Source organism: Lutra lutra, chromosome 13, assembly GCF_902655055.1.
Source record: "Lutra lutra chromosome 13, mLutLut1.2, whole genome shotgun sequence".
NCBI lineage: Eukaryota > Metazoa > Chordata > Mammalia > Carnivora > Mustelidae > Lutra > Lutra lutra.
In genome coordinates, this window is record NC_062290.1 from 39,637,456 (window position 1) to 39,656,713 (window position 19,258).

The 19,258-nt window shown below is 36.0% G+C and overlaps 1 protein-coding gene across 1 annotated transcript; it reads left to right on the top strand.

Annotated features, from left to right (window-relative positions):
* Window positions 1-814: 814 nt before the first annotated feature.
* Window positions 815-18,187, top strand: TYRP1 (tyrosinase related protein 1). Its single transcript, XM_047700329.1, has 7 exons — window positions 815-1,199; window positions 2,469-2,791; window positions 5,323-5,527; window positions 9,650-9,817; window positions 12,162-12,341; window positions 16,893-17,039; window positions 17,905-18,187. The coding sequence occupies exons 1-7, from the start codon at window positions 815-817 to the stop codon at window positions 18,108-18,110; spliced, it is 1,614 nt and encodes a 537-aa protein (XP_047556285.1). The 3' UTR covers window positions 18,111-18,187.
* The last annotated feature ends 1,071 nt before the right edge of the window (window positions 18,188-19,258 follow it).

Below are 19,258 nucleotides of genomic sequence, written 5' to 3' on the forward strand. Positions count from 1 at the left end.
ATTCCAAATTACTGCCTCTGACCTTTTCTTAAAACTTTAAGCATCACAAGGAAATCAGTGGGAAGGGAATCATGTGCTAACCAAATACTTAAAGAGCAGAAAAACGCACTGGACTGAAAGGGGATTAGTAAAGGGTGGGGAAGAGGACAAAGCCCCTCCCAGTTTGAGTGAGCAGATTTGGGATTAGTAATCAAGCAGAAACCCACATGCAATTAACGGCTCTGACATCAGGGGAGAAACCACTATAAAACACTCAGCTCTAAGAGGGGCTCATCAGAGAATCCCCTCCGGAGTGAAAGGTACTGGAGAGAAGCTCTATGGGGAGTGGGTGGACTCCCGCCAAATCTCCATTAGGATGGGAGACTTTAAGTCACGGAAATTAACTCGCTGAAGATCTGCTTCCAATTCTTCTTCCAGCTTCATGGTTAAATGTAATTAATGGCTGTGACCTGCTAATGAATGCTTTTGATAAGAGACATCTATGATGAGTTCTTTTTTTAATAAATAGAAATTTAAAATGAAGAAAACTAAATGCTCAGAGCGGGGATTTAATTATGTAGGTATTATACATGTCAAGTTTCTAAAGGTAAATTAGTATTTTTATGATTCGCTAAAAATGTCATTTTACAGATATGAAAGGCATTTTGAAGGGGGTTGGGAAGGGCTCATGCCTGTTTATAACAGACCTGAAAGAGAACTGGCACAATTTCATTTTGTTTTCTTCTTTTCAGCTCCTTTTTTAATTGATGTGCTTCAGTCTCTACACAAAGGGCTGTAAACCAGAGATTTGTTCTTCGCTCTTGTTTAGAGCAGAATGAAAGCTCATAAACTCCTCTCCCTGGGATGCATCTTCTTGCCCCTGCTTTTTTTTCATTGGACCTGGGCTCAGTTCCCAAGAGAGTGTGCCACTGTCGAGGCCTTGAGAAACGGTGTGTGTTGCCCCAATCTGTCCCCGCTGTCTGGGCCTGGGACTGACCGCTGTGGCTCCACATCAGGAAGGGGCAGGTGTGAGGCAGTGACCGCAGACTCCAGACCCCATAGTCCTCATTACCCCCATGATGGCAGAGATGATCGGGAGGCTTGGCCCACACGGTTCTTCAACAGGACATGTCTCTGCAATGGCAATTTCTCAGGACACAACTGTGGGACTTGCCGTCCTGGTTGGAGAGGAGTTGCCTGTGACCAGAGGGTTCTCACAGGTAAGTGGGGATATCAGTGGAGGAGACACAGTTCTTCCTGAGACTCAATGCATTTAACAGAAACCTAAATCACTGGAGCTGGAAGAATACCTGGAAATCCTATAACTCGGTTGAGGGAGATGAGGCTTGGAGAGGATAATAAGTTTATGCAGTTTAAAGAGTCAAGGCTCAGATGTGAGTTATGCGATTTTCTTCTAAAACACTTACTGGGCATCCATGCTACTCAAGGAACTGTGCTAGGTGTTTACGACTAGAACTTTTTTTTTTTTTTATTTATTTGACAGAGAAAGAGAGAGATCACAAGTAGAGAGAGAGGCAGGCAGAGGGGGAGAGGGAAGCAGGCTCCCTGCTGAGCAGAGAATCCAATGTGGGGCTTGATCCCTGGACCCTGAGATCATGACCTGAGCCGAAGGCAGAGCCTTAACCCACTGAGCCACCCAGGCGCCCCATGACTAGACCTTTTTGTAACTTATCAAGGTAGTTATGTTAATGGTCATAAGCGAGGTTCAGAAAGGTCTAATCCATATAGCTGGGACTTGGAAACCCTGGAATTCACCCCTGAGGTCAGTTTAACTCTAAACCATGAGCTTCTTCCACTGCCCTTGCTAACACACAACGAAACTGCCCACTGTTATGGTCAAGTTCAGCCATTTTAGATGACGAACCTCACCTGTGCCCTATTAAATAGCAATAAATAGCAAAGCTCTGAAGAGTAAAACCAGAAATACTTTCTTGTTTTCTATGTGCCAAACATTGGACCAAAGGGTCTAATAAGAGTTTTATTGAGTCTTTATTATTAGCCAGGCTCTGATATAATTTTATGTGTGTACTCTTTAATCTTTACAATTCTGTAAAGCAGATATTGTTTTTATATACACCTGACAGATGAAAAACTGAGACTTAGAAAAATGAGTGCAGAGTCACAGAATGAGTCTCTGGCCTTAACCACTATATCATGTTTTTGCAAGGTTTATGATTTTAAGAATGTAGAAAGTTCCCCAAATATAGCAATGGTAAACAGAACTAATTACAAGATCACAGAATCATGAATTCCACAGTCAGATTAAAGAAAGCTAACAGAAATCCTAGGGTAAGGGGTGGGGGATGAAAACAGGCCTAAAGAAGGCATTTTAGTAAGAGGTATTTTTAAAAAGTATAAAATGATTTAAACATTTATGCAGATTATTGTTTATGGGTAAATGGGACACGGCGTTATGATTATGGTTCATGAGGCAGATGCTTTCATGGTTGAATTTTGTATCCTTGAAGTCAGGAGAAACCTTCTGGACTTAAGTGCAGAAGAGAAGAACCACTTCATCCAGGCCTTAGACATGGCAAAGCGCACAATTCACCCTCAATTTGTCATTGCGACCAGGAGATCAGAAGAAATACTGGGGCCAGATGGCAACACGCCACAATTTGAAAACATTTCCATTTATAACTACTTTGTTTGGACACACTATTACTCAGTCAAAAAGACTTTCCTCGGGCCAGGACAGGAAAGCTTTGGTGAAGTGGATTTCTCTCACGAAGGACCAGCTTTCCTCACGTGGCACCGGTACCATCTCCTGCAGCTGGAAAGAGACCTGCAGGTATGTATGGAACATTTCTGTTCTCAGGTCCAGTTTGTAAGTCATCTTAACTCACTGTGTTCTTAATGATCTAAACATGTGATTAATCTGCCTCTGACATTCGTGAAGTTTCTCCCTCTACTGATTACTTACTCACTAATTAATCTTTCTCTTTTGTGAAGGGTTTGTGAAAAGATGGTAGTATCAATGATGAGGGAGCCAGTTGGGACATTTGTAGGTGTGATTTAAAGTGTTGGACATAGTCTATAGCTCTGTAATTGAAAAAATGATCTTCATATGTCTTGCAACAAAAAAATCTCATTTGCTATGTCTTCCTTCTTGAATATAAACCAATACTCCCTCCTCCAGGTTTGGATGAAAACAAGTGTGCATACACTTCTGAGGCTACCAAGTCCCAAATACATCCCCCATTATGCCAGCTGATGATTCTAATACAGTACAGGGTTTAAATTATGGAAAATATCTTTTACATTTATATAGTCATATTTTCATTGAGTGCCATTTTGTTTCCATGACCCCTGACACTTCAAGGCCTGTGGAAGAAACCTAATAAAATATCATATCAATCAGACAGCATTTTTCCTTAAATAGCATTAACTCTCTGGGGAGCATAAAGTGAACCTCAACCCAAACATAAATATTTCCTGCTTATTTTTAAGCAGAGAAGCTCTAGCCACATTAAAGGATCCGTTAACACAGATATCTTTATTATCGTAGTTTCTTTTGCCAATTGCTTTTTCTTGAGAGAAGTGTTGGAATTTTCAAGTGACATTTTAAATTATTGTATCTCAACAAGGAAATCCACAGAGTGAACCCGTTCTCTAAATGAAATGAATTCTTTCCCTCAAATTAAAATCTGAAAATTAATCTGAAAATATCTGAGGGCAGAAAAGGTGTTTAGATTCACCTATTGATTTGTAGTATGCCTGCTGTCAGCATTATCACAAAGTAAATGGTTGGAATACAGAATAAAATATTGGTATGAAAGCAGTCCAAACATACACAGTTTGAGAGTGATTAAATTAATTCATCTGATACTCCGAACTTCATATTTTATAGTTCCGATTACAAGTAAGACATTTAGTACATGACGAGTAGATAAATCTGTCATTTGTAATCAGCTCCAGATCTCTGTGCCTTTAAGTCATTTTCCCATGGGCACACCAAAATGAAAGAGCAGGTGGAAAGTATCTAAATGCTTCGATTTTGCCTGTGTAAACTTCAACCTCTATGACTTACCATTTTAAAACCCAACAGCACAAGGGATCCAACAAATTACAATCTAAATGTAATGCACAGTTGAAATGCCACATGAATATGCTCCAGCTCCCAAATGTCAGCTCTGAACCACAAACTGACTCTTATTGATCCCTTGGAAGCTGCCACTAATTTTTGTGAACCAGAACAATGGCTTCTAAACAAGGGCTCTCAACCCCTGGAGATCAATAACTGAGTACTCCTTGGAAAGCTTTGGGTCCTCTAAAACACCCTGAGGGCATGGAAATACTTCCTGGGAAGGGTTTAAAGTAAAAAGGCAGAAAAGTACTAAATGCTTTGGAGGTGAGATAAAACAAAGGCAGGCTCTCCATGTCAATCCCATGCTTTAAATATACTCCCCAAAGGCCTAAGGGGAATGAGAACAAGTAAAATAAATGCATGTTTTAGGGAACTCAATAAAAGAAGCATGTGATCTTGAGTCCAGTACATTTAAAAATTGTTGAGTCAGCTCGGAAGGGAAACTTGGACCTGGTTTAAAGAACAGTATGCACAAAGAAGTATTTTGCTTCTGTTCAGTATTTCCTGACAGTATTAGTTTCGAGCAGAAACCCAAGTCTTAACAGTTTAGATTCTGAAGCAGGGGTCTTTAAGTAAAACACCTTCAGTGCCCAGGCAGGTAAGGTAAGTGTGAGACTATGTAACCTGTGAAAAGTCAAATCCTTGTGTCTGGGGCTTGGAAAACCTGGATTGTACCATTGAGGTCTTCGTCGCTCCGATCCATAGGCTTCTCCCACTGCCCTTGCTAACCCACAAAACATTTTAAAGGTCAGACTCCAAATGCCTGAAGTCGTTTAAGTTAAATTTTAAAAAGACAGAAACAAAACAAAAAGTACTGCTCTACATATTTAAAGGCTGGATCTGGCTCCAGACCCAGACTTAGTGAGGCTTGAATTCAAGATATGAAAACAGAAGGAGGTAAAGTGTCAAAGGGTGAAAGTTATTACTGGTACTTTTTGGTATAACCAATAGAAATGTGATTACCTGCTTAAAAAAGAAAGGGAAGAATCCCCCCCCACCCAAAAAAAAAAAATCATTTGCAGAAACTTCTGTATGCTGAATGACTTGTAGTATATCAGAAGCCTTGTTAAATAAGGTGTTTAATTCCTCTGGCCCCTCAGACACCACTGATACTCTCACTGGTTCTAATTGCCCAAAGAGAGCTGATAGAAACACACCGCTGGGGAGAAAACCAAGCGAAGAGGGAGAATTTTAAACAAAAGCAGAGAATACTAATAAAAGTTTCTGTGATCTAGGAAATGTTGCAGGATCCTTCGTTCTCCCTTCCCTACTGGAATTTTGCAACTGGGAAGAACATCTGTGACATTTGCACCGATGACCTGATGGGATCCAGAAGCAACTTTGATCCCACTCTGATCAGCCTGAATTCTGTCTTTTCTCAATGGCGAGTGGTCTGTGAATCCTTGGAGGATTATGATACCCTGGGAACTCTTTGTAATAGTAAGTTCTAAATGACATCCAGGGTTCAGAATTCCCTTTTAGATAAAGAGATCAATTGTGTTGCCCTTCATTCTACTAAGGACTTCAGAGTAATATCTACTTTTACTATATAGAGAATCCATGTACAGATATATTCCTTGAACACTGGGGCTATTCAAGGCAATCTCAAAGGTTCCAGGGGAGACTAAACATTTTGATATGGCTTTTCTTAAGCAATTTGGTTAGTGCATTGCTCACTCTCTTATTTCGTAAATGTTCACTGTCTTATTTTGGAAATGTATGGTTATATAAAATTCATCCTCTTAGCACACTCAGCACTGCTCAGGAGTCATGTGTCTTCTGCTGGACTTTCACAGAAAATTGTTTCCCTGAGAAATCTTTGAAATGTGCAGAAACAGTTGAAGAGCCCAAAGAGTAAAATTCTAGTCAAAGGGTCAAAACAAAAGGTGATATGAAGGATATCCTTAAGTAAAGGAAGATACTGGGGCACCTGGATGGCTCAGTTGGTTAAGTGTCAAGAGTCTTGGTTTTGCCTCAGGTCATGATCTCAGGGCTCTGGGATGGAGCCAGGTATCCGGCTCCGTGCTCAGCAGGGTGCATGCTTGAGATTCTCTCCCTGCCTTCCCCCTGCTCTCTCTCTCTCTCTCTCTCTCAAGTAAAGAAAACTAATAAATAAGTCTTTTTTAAAAAGAAAAGGAAAGGAAGGTACTGCACAGAAAAGATCTGCCAGCCAATCACTTTCCATCACTCTCAAAGCAAACACATAAAGAGAATGCTTAACCAGCTGTCTTAACTAGCATCCTTTCTCCAGTGATTTAAATGCCACTTCTGCCTTAGGCCAAGTTTCTCTGATATGTGGATGTGTTCCTGAGTGTACCATTCTCTTCCTTGGATCACATTATTAGTCTCTGTGGTACTAACACAAGGTCTTAATTATTAGAGTCTCCCTACCCTGTCTTTTTTTTCTTCTTCAGGCATGCTCAGTTATTTTAAGCTTGTTCTTCCATGTAAAAACTAGATTTCAGGAATTTATTTTATTACTATCTTCATAGCACATTTTATGTACATTCTTTTAAGTTTAAAATATTAAATTCCTTTATAAACATAAAAAAGGATATTCTTAAAAAGAATATTCTAAATAGAACAAAAAAATTCAGTAGATTTTTTTTCACCATTAGAAAATTATTTAGCTGTGTATAGGAATAAAGGAAGAGGGAAGTGACAGTATATTAATTTTTTTTTTCTGTAGACGCTTAAACCTTAGAGTAAAAATTTTATTTGTTTGGCATGCTGAATGAGTAACCCCACCTTGAAATACAATTGAGAATCAATATATCTTTAGATACCAAAACATTAATTTTTGAGCAGGCTATTGTATTTTGGCCTGGGATTTTTTTTCCAGACATTTTCAGATGATACAGATAATTGGATACCAAAATGTAGCATAGTTTAAATGGGGAAATAGGAGAGAAGTCCCTTGGTCATAGTCTCTTGGTCAATTAGTCTAAGTCTCATAACAGGACACAAAGTTTCATGAAAAATTGAAGATTAAGTATTTTAAATGAAACAAATTTGAAGATTACTCCTTGTCTTAGTTCAAAATATAAATGCCAAGCATTTTATTTATTAGGCCAGTGAAAGATAAAAGGAAACTAATAGTTGATTCAACACATGCTATGCAACTGATTTGGTGCCAAATGCTTTAATATGATACTGTATTTAATTCTCCTAGAGAGGGGCACCTGGGAGGCTCAGTTGGTCAAGCCTCTGTCTTCTGCTCAGGTCATGATCCCAGGGTCATGGGATCCATCAAGCCCTAAGTCTGGCTCCCCACTCAGCAGGGAGCCGGCTTCTCTCTGTCCCTTTTGCCCCTCCCCCCTGCTTGTGCTTACATGCTCTCTCTCACTCTCTCTAATAAATAAAATCTTTAAAAAAACAATTCTCCTAGAGATTCTTTCCTTTCTTTACTGTTCTTGGATGAAATGATCCATTCCTGTGGGTTTTTTTTTTTATCATGTTTTACAGGACAGCCATGCATAGACATATCATATGCCTGTGTTTTCATGGGCTTGCTGTACCACGTCTCTCCAATGTTCCATTAATGCGCCAAACTTGGTACTTTGAAAGAATGAATTAGGGACACCTAAGTCTCTTCTAACCAGTAAAATATCATGTTTGATTCATCACATGAAAAATACTGTTGTTGCTAGACAGTATTTCCTCCATCTACTTTCTCCTTCACACACTCAGAACTTTTTATTCCTTCCTGCATGAAAACTCCACAAGACTCCAATCTGTACAATGTTTTTAGGTGCATTTTAGGCAGAGGTTGTCCATGCCTATTTGGTCCAAACCTAAATACTCTTGGGTTAAATTAAACTGGTTTAAACTAGTTTCTTTACTATCTGAATTCTCCACTATGAAACTCCATGAGGGCAAAATTAGAAATGTAGTGTTTTCAAAACCCACGGATTTATTATTTTTTCTTGGAATTTATTGACAGCTCCTGAACAATAATCCCTAAAATATAAACTTGAATTGATATATTAGCCAGTGGTATCTGAAACTTCTAATAATAATGTATACCTAAAAAAAATGTACATCTACTTTCTAATCTCAATATTGTCATATGTTTAATTTTTATATTATATAAATAAATTTGCTATGCTAATTCATCAGGTATTAACCATTAGGTCAGTTATAAACATTACAACATAGTAAGCTTTATGAATGAGGTAAAATGTATACAAGTTGCAGTTGTAAGATCACTTCTCCCATCCCATAAATGCAGATTATTCTGCTTATACTGGTAGGACACACACATTCCTCTGGGACCACTGAACAGACAAATGCAAAAGGCTCCTAACCAATCTCCTTTCCTCCCAACTACCTAAGATTTCTCTTCACTTCTTATTGAATTAAATATAAGTTTATCCTATTGCTCTTTATTTCTTCACGTATGGTTCTGGTCTAGGTTTTCATTGTTCTCCCCGTCCACTACTCTCATACATCACCCTGTGCTCAAGGCAAGTTATTTCCCACACAGGCCCTCTTTTATAGCTGACATGATCTTTCCATACATCAGCATACACCAAAAGATGATTTAGCATCTGTTACATGCCAGACACTATACCAAGATTAAGGGGTGTGCTGGTGAGCGAGTACAGAGAGCATTCTTGCTCTGACAGAACATATCTTATAGACAGGAGAAAGCTTATCATCTGTCGTTATTACCTCTGCCTAAAATGTCTGACTTGTAACATTTCTCCTGTTTCACCTGAAAATTCTCCTCAGTCTTTCAGGGCTCTTTACAAATCTCTCCCCTTTAATGACACCCTTCTGGAGTCATTCAACTAGAAAGGATTGATATTCTCTCTCAGTCTCTATCTCTTTGTCTCTGTCTCTCTGTCTCCCTCTCTGTCTCTCTCTCTGTCTCCTTTCTCTACCTTCCAGTCTGCCTCTTTCCCTCTCTTTCTCTCTCTCTCTCCCTCCCTTAAGGCACCTATCCTATTACCCCGAGTATCACAGCTCTTTGTTTCCTGTTTGTCTTACTGTCTTTTAAAAAGTCTAATTATTTCTTACATCAATTGCTGTAAAACATGAATTGATTGAAGTACAGACCATGTCCCAAAGAGATTTTGGATTGTTTTTCTTTATTTCTCTGAAGGCTTGAAACAAATAACACTTGAGTACAGAATTTCACATATATGTGAAATACAGATTTCACCGTGGAATTTAGGTTTATGAGATTTTGGTAAAATTCAATTTTCCAAGGAATTTTTATGTTAGAATATTCTCACTACAGAAGCATACATCGATTAAAAATATCAGAACCTCTATCTATTTGTGATTTTATAGATTCCATTGATTTTATAGATCACATATCTATTTTAAAATCTTCTATTGATGTTATGGATCGCATATCTAATTCTGTTCACAGAAGTGGCCATGATAACTTAGATTTTTTCACTGTAATGCTCCTAAGTAAGCATTTTTAAAAAATTTTCTCTTCTACCAAGGAGAACTTATCTTTCCATGTTCTTGCTATTAATAAAAATTAAAGAGCAAAGATAAGATCTCTAAATATTCTATAAATGTTTACATAGTCCATCCTTTTTCCAGGTACTGAGGGTGGACCAATTAGGAGAAATCCATCTGGAAATGTGGCTAGACCAATGGTGCAACGTCTTCCTGAACCACAGGATGTCGCTCAGTGCTTGGAAGTTGGTTTATTCGACACTCCTCCTTTTTATTCCAATTCTACAAACAGTTTCCGAAACACAGTGGAAGGTAAGTAAAAGAAATCAGTGTTTTGAATTCATCTGGTTATCACGTAAACTGAACTGTTCACGTTCAGATCTTTTTGAAAAATCTTTGAAAGCCGCATTGATCCTGTGAATTTACAGGAATGTTTCTTCCAATTATGATGCAGTCACAGTTCTTTGCTCAAGAAAGAACTTGTTAAAGAAAAGTGTCAGACCATGAAACTCTTTTTAATTATCATAGGAGAAGCCCTTGGAAATTGTTCTTCAATCTCTTAAATACCTAAAATGTATTTAAACAAATCTGTTAGGTGGCTGATCAATAAGTGTATAACTATATCAAATTCTAGTAGAGTCAAATAATATTCAAGACTTCGAGAGCTTATCAAAATTTTTTCTTAAAAAATAACAATAAAAAGTTCTAAACAATTAGTTGACAGTCAATAAAGCCTGGTTGGGGCATTCATTTTATTTAAGTTTATATCATCCTGTAACTTTTCTAAAAGGTCTAAAAATATTCAAATTACCATGTAATATTTACTTTGATTTTCCTATTTAATTCAAGCATTTTAAAGCTGAGGAAACTAAAGACCAAAGAGCTACAGTGAATATCCCCCAAGATACTCAGTAACAGAGCACAATTTCAAATCCAAATTTTCTAAGTCCAGTGTCTTTATATGATGAATTTTGATATCGGTAAATCATTATTGAAACATATTTAAAGTTTTAAAACAACAGAATCACATTTAAGTATTAAAAATCTCTTACTGTCAAAATTCACATTATATGTAGCATTAAACATATTAGACTCCTCCCTCTGAAAAAGAATGGGAATAGATCTCTCTGGCCCCATGATCTGAGATACTTGAAATATAAATCTCATCATTATTTTCATTCTGTCCCCTTTTATCATCAAAAGTGTATGCCATTCTCTTCTATCTTCATGTTAATTTTAATGATTAAATATGAATGCACTGATTTTGTAGATTATTCAATATATCATCGCTATATTTTTACTAAACTGGTATATATAAACTAAGGCCATAAGCACTAATTTTTAAAAGAATGTGTAGATTGCATCTTACTGAAGCTCAGTCAAAAGATAAATTGCTCTGATGTCCTTACAGAACATATGAAAAGGACCAGCCCCTACCAACATGCCCATTATGTTACAGACAATCTTTAAATATTTTATAAATAAAAAACAATAATGGGATAAAAGTATGAAACATGGCTGAATAAATGAGTGTAATTATACAAATGGGTTAATGTATTTTAAATTCTAATTTTATTTTATAGTATGTAACTTTTCCCTGCTGTCCCAACCTCTGATCCTTACTCCATCCCACATCATAGACCCTCCATTTTTGTTTGTGATCTTTCCTCACTTTTGCCATTTATACATATATGTACATATATATATGTATGAAAATATGTATGGAAAATACATATATAATATGAGGATATATAACATGAGAAATATATATAATGCATGTAGTACAGGAAATGTACATATTATACGGGAATAGCATATATATATCATATAGAATATGGGAAATATATATGTAGAATACAGATAATTATCAAAAGTCCTAGAAATATTTCAACCAATAGGCTGTCCAGATGTTTAAAACTAGTACAGACATGATAAGAACGTTCTGAGAAATTGTGACTTTTCTACAAAAATAAGATAACTTTCCAAAAATAAATATGCTGACAGTCAAAAGGAATAAGGCAGGGGCGCCTGGGTGGCTCAGTGGGTTAAAGCCTCTGCCTTCGGCTCAGGTCATGATCTCAGGGTCCTGGGATCGAGCCCCACATCGGGCTCTCTGATCAGCGGGGAGCCTGCTTCCCTCCTCTCTCTGCCTGCCTCTCTGCCTACTTGTGATTTCTCTCTGTCAAATAAATAAATAAATTCTTAAAAAAAAAAAAAAAAGGAATAAGGCAGGAAACTAAAGTAACATCTGGCAATGTAAGTTCCAGGACAATCAGAGGGATGTTCTCCCAATCGTGCCAGCAGTTTTTAGAAGAAGCTGGAGATTTCCATTGTCTTTATTTCCACTAGACCAATGTTTGCCTTGTCAAAATAGTGTGTTCTATATATTTTGACTGGTATCCTTTGCAGGCCATTATTTTTAACCTAGAGGCTACATTTAGCAAATCAGGCCACTAGTTTAAAGCTAACCAAGCTCTGGGTAGAGCAGGAAATGACACCAACCATAGGTACAGAGAAGCAGTGCTATTACAGTAAAGTAAAAATTGGCCTGAGAAGCTTAGGAAAAATTGTTTCCCAATTTAATCACTGCCGCTGATTTGGAAAGTAAGATGTTTGCGATGGCTTTTACTAGTCTCACCCATGTTTTTTTATCTAGGTTACAGTGATCCCACAGGAAAATATGACCCTGCTATTCGAAGCCTTCACAATCTGGCTCATCTGTTTCTGAATGGAACAGGGGGACAAACCCATTTATCTCCAAATGATCCTATTTTTGTCCTCCTACATACTTTCACTGATGCAGTCTTTGATGAATGGATGAGGAGATATAATGCTGGTGAGATGTTTTCATACGCTTTTTTGCAGGCTCAGCAAGGACACTGCTTAGGTAATAGAGTTATCACTATAGAGTAAGGACTCGACACATCTGAACTACACTTCAAAATAAGGATAAAATAGCTGTGATATCTAGACGTTTCCAAATATCCCAAACTACTTTGAAAATGCAGATGAAACATCTCTTACAACGGTTATAAGATATTTATTAGCATTCACTCAGACTAAGCACATAATTCCTTCCCATTTTGTATGAAAAGATGACTATCATACTCCTCAATTTTTTCTTCCCCTTTTCTTCCAATGAACATTGGCATTGCCTTTTACTTTTTCTTTTTCTTTTTTTTTTTTTGGAACGTTCTCATTGTGAATAAAAAAATCCTACTGAGCTCTTCCTCAATACACAAAAGACAAAAAAATTATACTCACAATCCACAGTTTTGATTTTTATTACTTTTGGCCTCTTACAAATGGAAATTTTATTCAACTTTAAAAGTTAATGTTGGCTTTTTATCACTGCATAGATAATCTCTTTCAACCTCATTTTAATGCATTTTTTAAAAATATTATTTAAAAGGCCATTTTCCCTTCAGTTCTACTCAGCTGAGAGGCTCACATTACTTTTCAAATAACAAAAGTGCTTCTATCGGTTAAAACGTCATGCATTTTCATATTTCAAAACTGTTCTAAATTTTTGCTTCTGTGCCTTTACTTCATCACACACATAAACATAATGTTGGGGATTAACTATTGATTTATCTATCCAATTCGGCCAGCCTCTTATTTCTGTGTGTGTGTGTGTGTGTGTGTGTGTGTGTGTGTGTGTGTGTCTGTTTATACACCAGAAACTTCTAATCCAACCTGATTAGGAGCATTAACTAATGTATTGATCAAAATCGTATGTTCCATCAGAAAATCCCTGAAGAATCAAATAACTTACATGTAAATATTCGCTCATCAACCTGCTATGAATTCACTGGTTGGAGTGCCACCTTATTTCACATGTATTTACATACATACCTACAAACATAATGAATCACCTAGAATTTACAATGTCTATTTTTTAAGTGAAATAAGACATTAACAACCCTTGAGATGCAATGAATGCAGTATTATTGTAGATTTTCATAATGCCTACCTTATCTTTACAACCATAGTGCTCACTCCTAAATCTTACCTAATATCTCTTCAACAAATCTTTCCTAAGCAATCATATATTTAATATAACACAACATCCTTCTCTTTTCACAGTCATAATTATCATTTTATGTATGCTTAGCTGTATTACTTTTAGGACAATAACAAGTAAATGGGAGTTAATAGGTTTAGGAATGAACAAAAACTTTCATTAAATATACACTTCTGGGAACTAGACAATGATGTACAAACCGCACTTACACAGCCATTCAAAATGGACTGTTTGTAAGTTTTTCTTACTTAACACTTACTTAAGAAGTCAGAAGAAGTGGAGAATCTTGGTTACTCTGGCAAGTCTCTTAAGGGGAGCTTTCTTTCATCCATGAAAACAAATGTTCCTTTGCCTTCCATATCTTGATTGAAAAGATCATTATTTCACATTCATAATAATCCATTAAAGGTCATTGATGAACCAGATAAACACCTTTGCTTCTTAGCTAATTTCTTCCTGCTCCCTTTCTGTATGCTATAAATAGCATAAGATCTCTCAGTTACCTGGAGAGTAATGGAGGGAAAAGCACTGTAAATGAAAAATAGGGAACCTGAAGCCTATTCTGACAAAATACGGCCATAAAATTAAAGGACAAGCCAATGTAAACACTAATAAATTGCATGAACACTAAACACTAACAGTTAACTACCCACTTAAATATTCCATGCACCTGCAAATGTCCCTTGAAAAAAAGTGTCATAGAACAACTATGTTAAAGAAAAAATAAAACGATGGGAAAAATTTCTAAAATTATCCATATAATAGAAGTCTTTTTGAAAATAAGTTTATGAGTGGAGGATGGAATTATATTTTCAAAATGTATTAAACAGCTTTTATAGATAATGAGAACTCTTCAAAAATCATAAGATTATAAAATTATTAGGATCAGAATGGAATAAGAGTTACATTTTACAGCTGAAGGGAATTATAGTCATTTACAGGGAAAAGTCTATTACAGAATCCTTTCTTTAGACGTGAGGTAGAACAATATAGAACATCCAAACTAATACTAACTTTTATTCACTAACATTTTTTATCTATGTGCACATTTACTTCAAATCTCTTTTTTTTTTCAAATGAGAATCGTGTGAATTAAGTTTAAATATAGTTCTCCAGAAGTTCAGTGAATTTTTCAGAAGAAGCAGTTTATATATTTCCTAGACCAATCACTACTATTATGCCCTGAAAGAAATGAAGTAATTACACACACACACTCAAATCCTTTCACATATATTATCTGATTCCATATCCCGGTTATTGTGAATAATGCTACAATAAACCCGGATGCAGACATCTCTTTGAGATACTAATTTCACATCTTTTAGATATACCCCCAAAGTGACATTGCTGGATCATATGGTGGTTCTATTTTTATATTTTGAGGAACTTCCATTCTGTTTCCATAGTAGCTGCACCAATTCCCACCAATAGTGTGCAACGGCTCTCATTTCTCCACACTCTTGCCAACACTTGCTATCTCTTTTCTTTTTGATAATCGCCATCCTAAGATATGTGATCTCTCATTACAGTCCTAATCTGCATTTTCTGATGATTAGTGATATTCAATACCTTTTCACATACCTGTTGCCCATTTGTAAATCATCATGTCATACATCTTAAATATATACAATTTTTTGGTCAGGTGGACCTCAGAAAAGCTGGAAAAAATACTATGAGCACCTACTATTCCCCTACATTGTCTTCTGGATACCAGAAATACAGTAGCATTCAAAACACACAAAATAGTTTCCCTCCGGGAACCCTCCTAGTTGTTAGTAGAAATGACAGTAAAAATATGTAAGTAAATATATAGTATGTTAGATGGGGGAAAGTCTTTTTAAGCAAAGAAAATCAGGAAAGCGTTTAGGGGGTATGAGGTAAATACATGGGGGAAGATCATCCCTAGGTGAGCAAAGGAGCCCACTCTGACTGGAGAGTGGAGGGAAAATGATGGGAAATAAGGTCAGAGGGACAACAGGTAGAGATTTTGAGGGATATTAGATGTACTTCTAGGATGGGGAGCCCCTGAAGGGTCTTGCATAGGAAAGTTTCATGACAATTCTGCTGTTACTGTTTATTCCACTCATTTTAGTGGGTATAACTTTATCACATAGCTGATGCTGAACTGGGTTGAGACTGACCAAGTCAGGATCCTAGTAGAAAGGTGAAATGAAAAGTTAAAAAATTATCTAAATTATTAACTTTAATATCTAACTTTAACAAATAATTAACAATAGTACACCAAAATGTGAGCTCCTTGAAGTCAGGCATTTTCTCTGTTTTGTTCAGTGTCATCACCTCCATGGCTAGACCAGTGTCCGGCATTGGTAAGAGCTCAACGGATTTGAATAGATAAATATTTAATTAGCATTAATACAACATAGTAAATTAAAAGTCACAAAAACATGAACACTACATACCATTTTAATGATCAAAAATGTTTTTTCAAAGTAGATGCTAAAACACTCTTCTGAGCTTCCTAGGATCACAGTGACTGTTTAGGTAATATATTTCTTGCAAACAGAAAATCTAATAATCCATTAGCCTTCTCACATATCCCAGCTCTTCTAAATATATTCCCACTCATGTCCTGCCCAAGCCCATTTCCAACTCTGGTCTTGACATATCCCAACTGGTTTAGTTGTATTGACAAAAAAGCAGAACAACAATAACAAAAAAGAATAATCTTTTGCCACAAAGAGCATATCACTCTTTTTATCCCTGATGACAGAAACTCACTAATAATAACAATGTCTGTAATTTGCCTTTAAGTAGAAAGAGGAGAGGAGGCAGGAGGTAAATAATATTTCAGGACCTTGATTTAAATTTTTAAGTGTTTTTTCTAACAGAGTATCTGGAGATAAGTTAATATTTATATCTCTGAAGATAAATAGAAAAAGTAAAGAATACCAAACAGATATATTTATATTCAAGGACAAACTTCCATTATATACAGTAACTCTCAAATTTAAATTTTAGATGAAGCTACAGCAAACTACAGGTCCATCTTTTTTAAGCTTTGAAAAATAACTTCAATGAATTTTTTCAAATAAGCTTTTGTAATTTAAAAATAAAATAATTAATGATCATCATAGATGAGAAAATATTAAAACTTCCCTGCTTTTAAACTTTCTTGATCTACTGAATGATATGCTAGTGCTGTATTCAAAGCATTTGAACTCGGTTTTATGCAATTCCCTGTTCTGCTGTAGTGAAACTATTTTTATGTCTTTTTTAGTATAAATTATAAAAGAAATTTTTATGTTATCCTAGAATATTTCAGGTCACCTTCAGAACATAATAATAATTTATTAATACTAACTTTATTATGTCTAATAACAAGATGTCTTTGGCATATTTTAGATGTATCCACATTTCCACTGGAAAATGCCCCTATTGGGCACAATAGACAATACAACATGGTACCATTCTGGCCCCCAGTTACCAACATAGAAATGTTTGTTACTGCTTCAGACAATTTGGGATATACTTATGAAGTTCAATGGCCAAGTGAGTATTGAAAATGTAACTACTGTGGAAATTTCCAAAAGCAAATTTGTTGCCTTTTAAGGTAATCACAGTGTTCTATGGCCTATATTTTCCACTTAGATTTAGAAGGTGTTATTTGGATTTTTATTTTGGGATAAAGAGACTAAATTTAACATTTGTTGAGAGCCTACTCTGACCGGGAATTAAGTTGATTATATAGCACACTATCGCACTTAATCCCTATAACCCTCTGAGATAAGTATTGTAATCCTCATTTTACAAGTAAGGAAGAAGGGGCTGGCCATGATTAGTTTAGAAAGGATAAATGTCAAAGATCACATTTTTAGTAGGCAGGGAGAATTAATTTTGAGCTTAGATCTGTGTAATATGCCCCAATTTATTCTACTACATAATTGTGCCTCCTTATCTTTATTCTGAAAAAAAAAAAAAAAATCGAGTGAGATACTGCTCACTGCTTTTTCTGAGATTCTGAAATTGAAAAGTTTCTTGTTTAATTTCCAATCCCTTCCCAACAAAGGCAGTAGGGTGGAAGAGCACACAGCATGTAGATTCTGAAAGACTTGGGCTCTAAAACCAACTCTAGTCCTCCTAACCAAGTGACCCAAGTGGTTCAAACCCTACAGCATCATTGTCTCAACTTTAGAATGGAATTAATAATAACTATTCCAGGAGGGTCCATTTATTATGAGAAATTGGGAAGTGCCTTCAGGATAACAGGTGCTATTATCAGCAATGTGGCCAGTAAAAATTATATATGAAGAATGTGGTAAAATGCCTGCAACAGTGTCTAACTTTAGGGTGTCTGATTTTGGGGAGGCAACTATTTTACTGTTTATTTTTTATTCTCCTTTTATTTTCCCAATAGGTCGGAATCTTAGTATTTCTGAGATTGTTACCATAGCAGTAGTTGCTGCTTTATTACTGGTTGCAGTCATTTTCACAGGTGCTTCTTGCCTCATTCGTGCCAGAAGCAACATGGATGAAACAAATCAGCCTCTTCTCACTGATCAGTATCAACACTATGCTGAAGACTATGAAAATATGCAGAATCCTAATCAGTCTATGGTCTAATGACAAATGATCAATTCACTTATGTACCAGTATCACAAAAACACTTGGTTGAAAAATAATAGATTAAATTGTTTAGTGTATTTTCTTTCCCTCTGTTACTTTCTTCCTTATGCATACACTTGTTAGAATTAAAGCTATAAATATTGTTTTTTATAACTAGGAAGAGTCAAAATATTTTTTAATGGGATCTAGGTTTCAAATCTTTAAAATGGTAAGTTGTATGATAACTAACCAAAATTTAACCAAAATTTGAACAATAAAAAATAAAATAAAATAATAAAATAAAATGAAATAAAACAGTAGTTTGTAGACAAATACCCTAACTTCTAACCCTAATTTCTAACCCTACCCCTAACTCTAACCCTAACACTAACCCTCTTGAGAGGTCCCTGAACAGCAAAATACCAAGGACATACTCTAACCCTGACCCTAAATCTGAGAAAGTGGCTTCCTGAGTACATAAGAAGCTGAGAAGCAGCCTAGTTATCCTAAAGAAGACCCCAAACACTTAAGAATTGGTAGTATTTCCGAAAATGGGTGTGAAGGTAAAGACTAAAAAAAAAAAAAAAAAAAAAAAAAATGGTAGGTTGCACCAACTTCATGGTATTTAAGCAGAGTGTGAAGGTTTTGGGCACATTTTACAAGTCAACTATATGACAATGTTAATAAGCTATTGTGCTCTGTTTATGTATAAAGAAAAATCATGATAGTAAATCTCTGATTAAAATACAGGAGTAAGAATTTCTACAATGTAAAATGTAAATATCTTTCTGTTCACTTACATTGAACAACAGATACATAGGAAGCCACAATTATTAGTTAAAATCAATTATGTGGAGCTATCAATGAGATCCCAATTAATTTTTTCAAACTAGAATTCCCCGTTGGACATCAGCATACATTTTAGTCCAAGGTTCAAAGTCGCAAAAAAATCATAATCACTGTCACATTTTGAAGTGGTAAAAACGGCACTTTGTTTAAAGGACAATTGATACTTCCTGTTTGCCACTATGTTCTACCTCTCAATTCACTGAAAAAGGAACTACCCATTTGTACACTTCACCTCCCAGTTCCTCTCCCAGTATCTTAGAGGTCCACAAGCAAACCACTAAGGTGAAGAACACACAGTAGGGTGTTCTACAATTACC

What these genes read in the sequence shown, in the direction of transcription:
- TYRP1 (XM_047700329.1), top strand. Translation starts at nt 815, where the DNA reads ATGAAAGCTCATAAACTCCTCTCCCTGGGATGCATCTTCTTGCCCCTG. An exon ending in CCTGGGAACTCTTTGTAATA is followed by an intron (nt 5,528 to 9,649) that starts GTAAGTTCTAAA and finishes TCCTTTTTCCAG; the next exon opens with GTACTGAGGGTGGACCAATT. An exon ending in TTATGAAGTTCAATGGCCAA is followed by an intron (nt 17,040 to 17,904) that starts GTGAGTATTGAA and finishes TTTTCCCAATAG; the next exon opens with GTCGGAATCTTAGTATTTCT.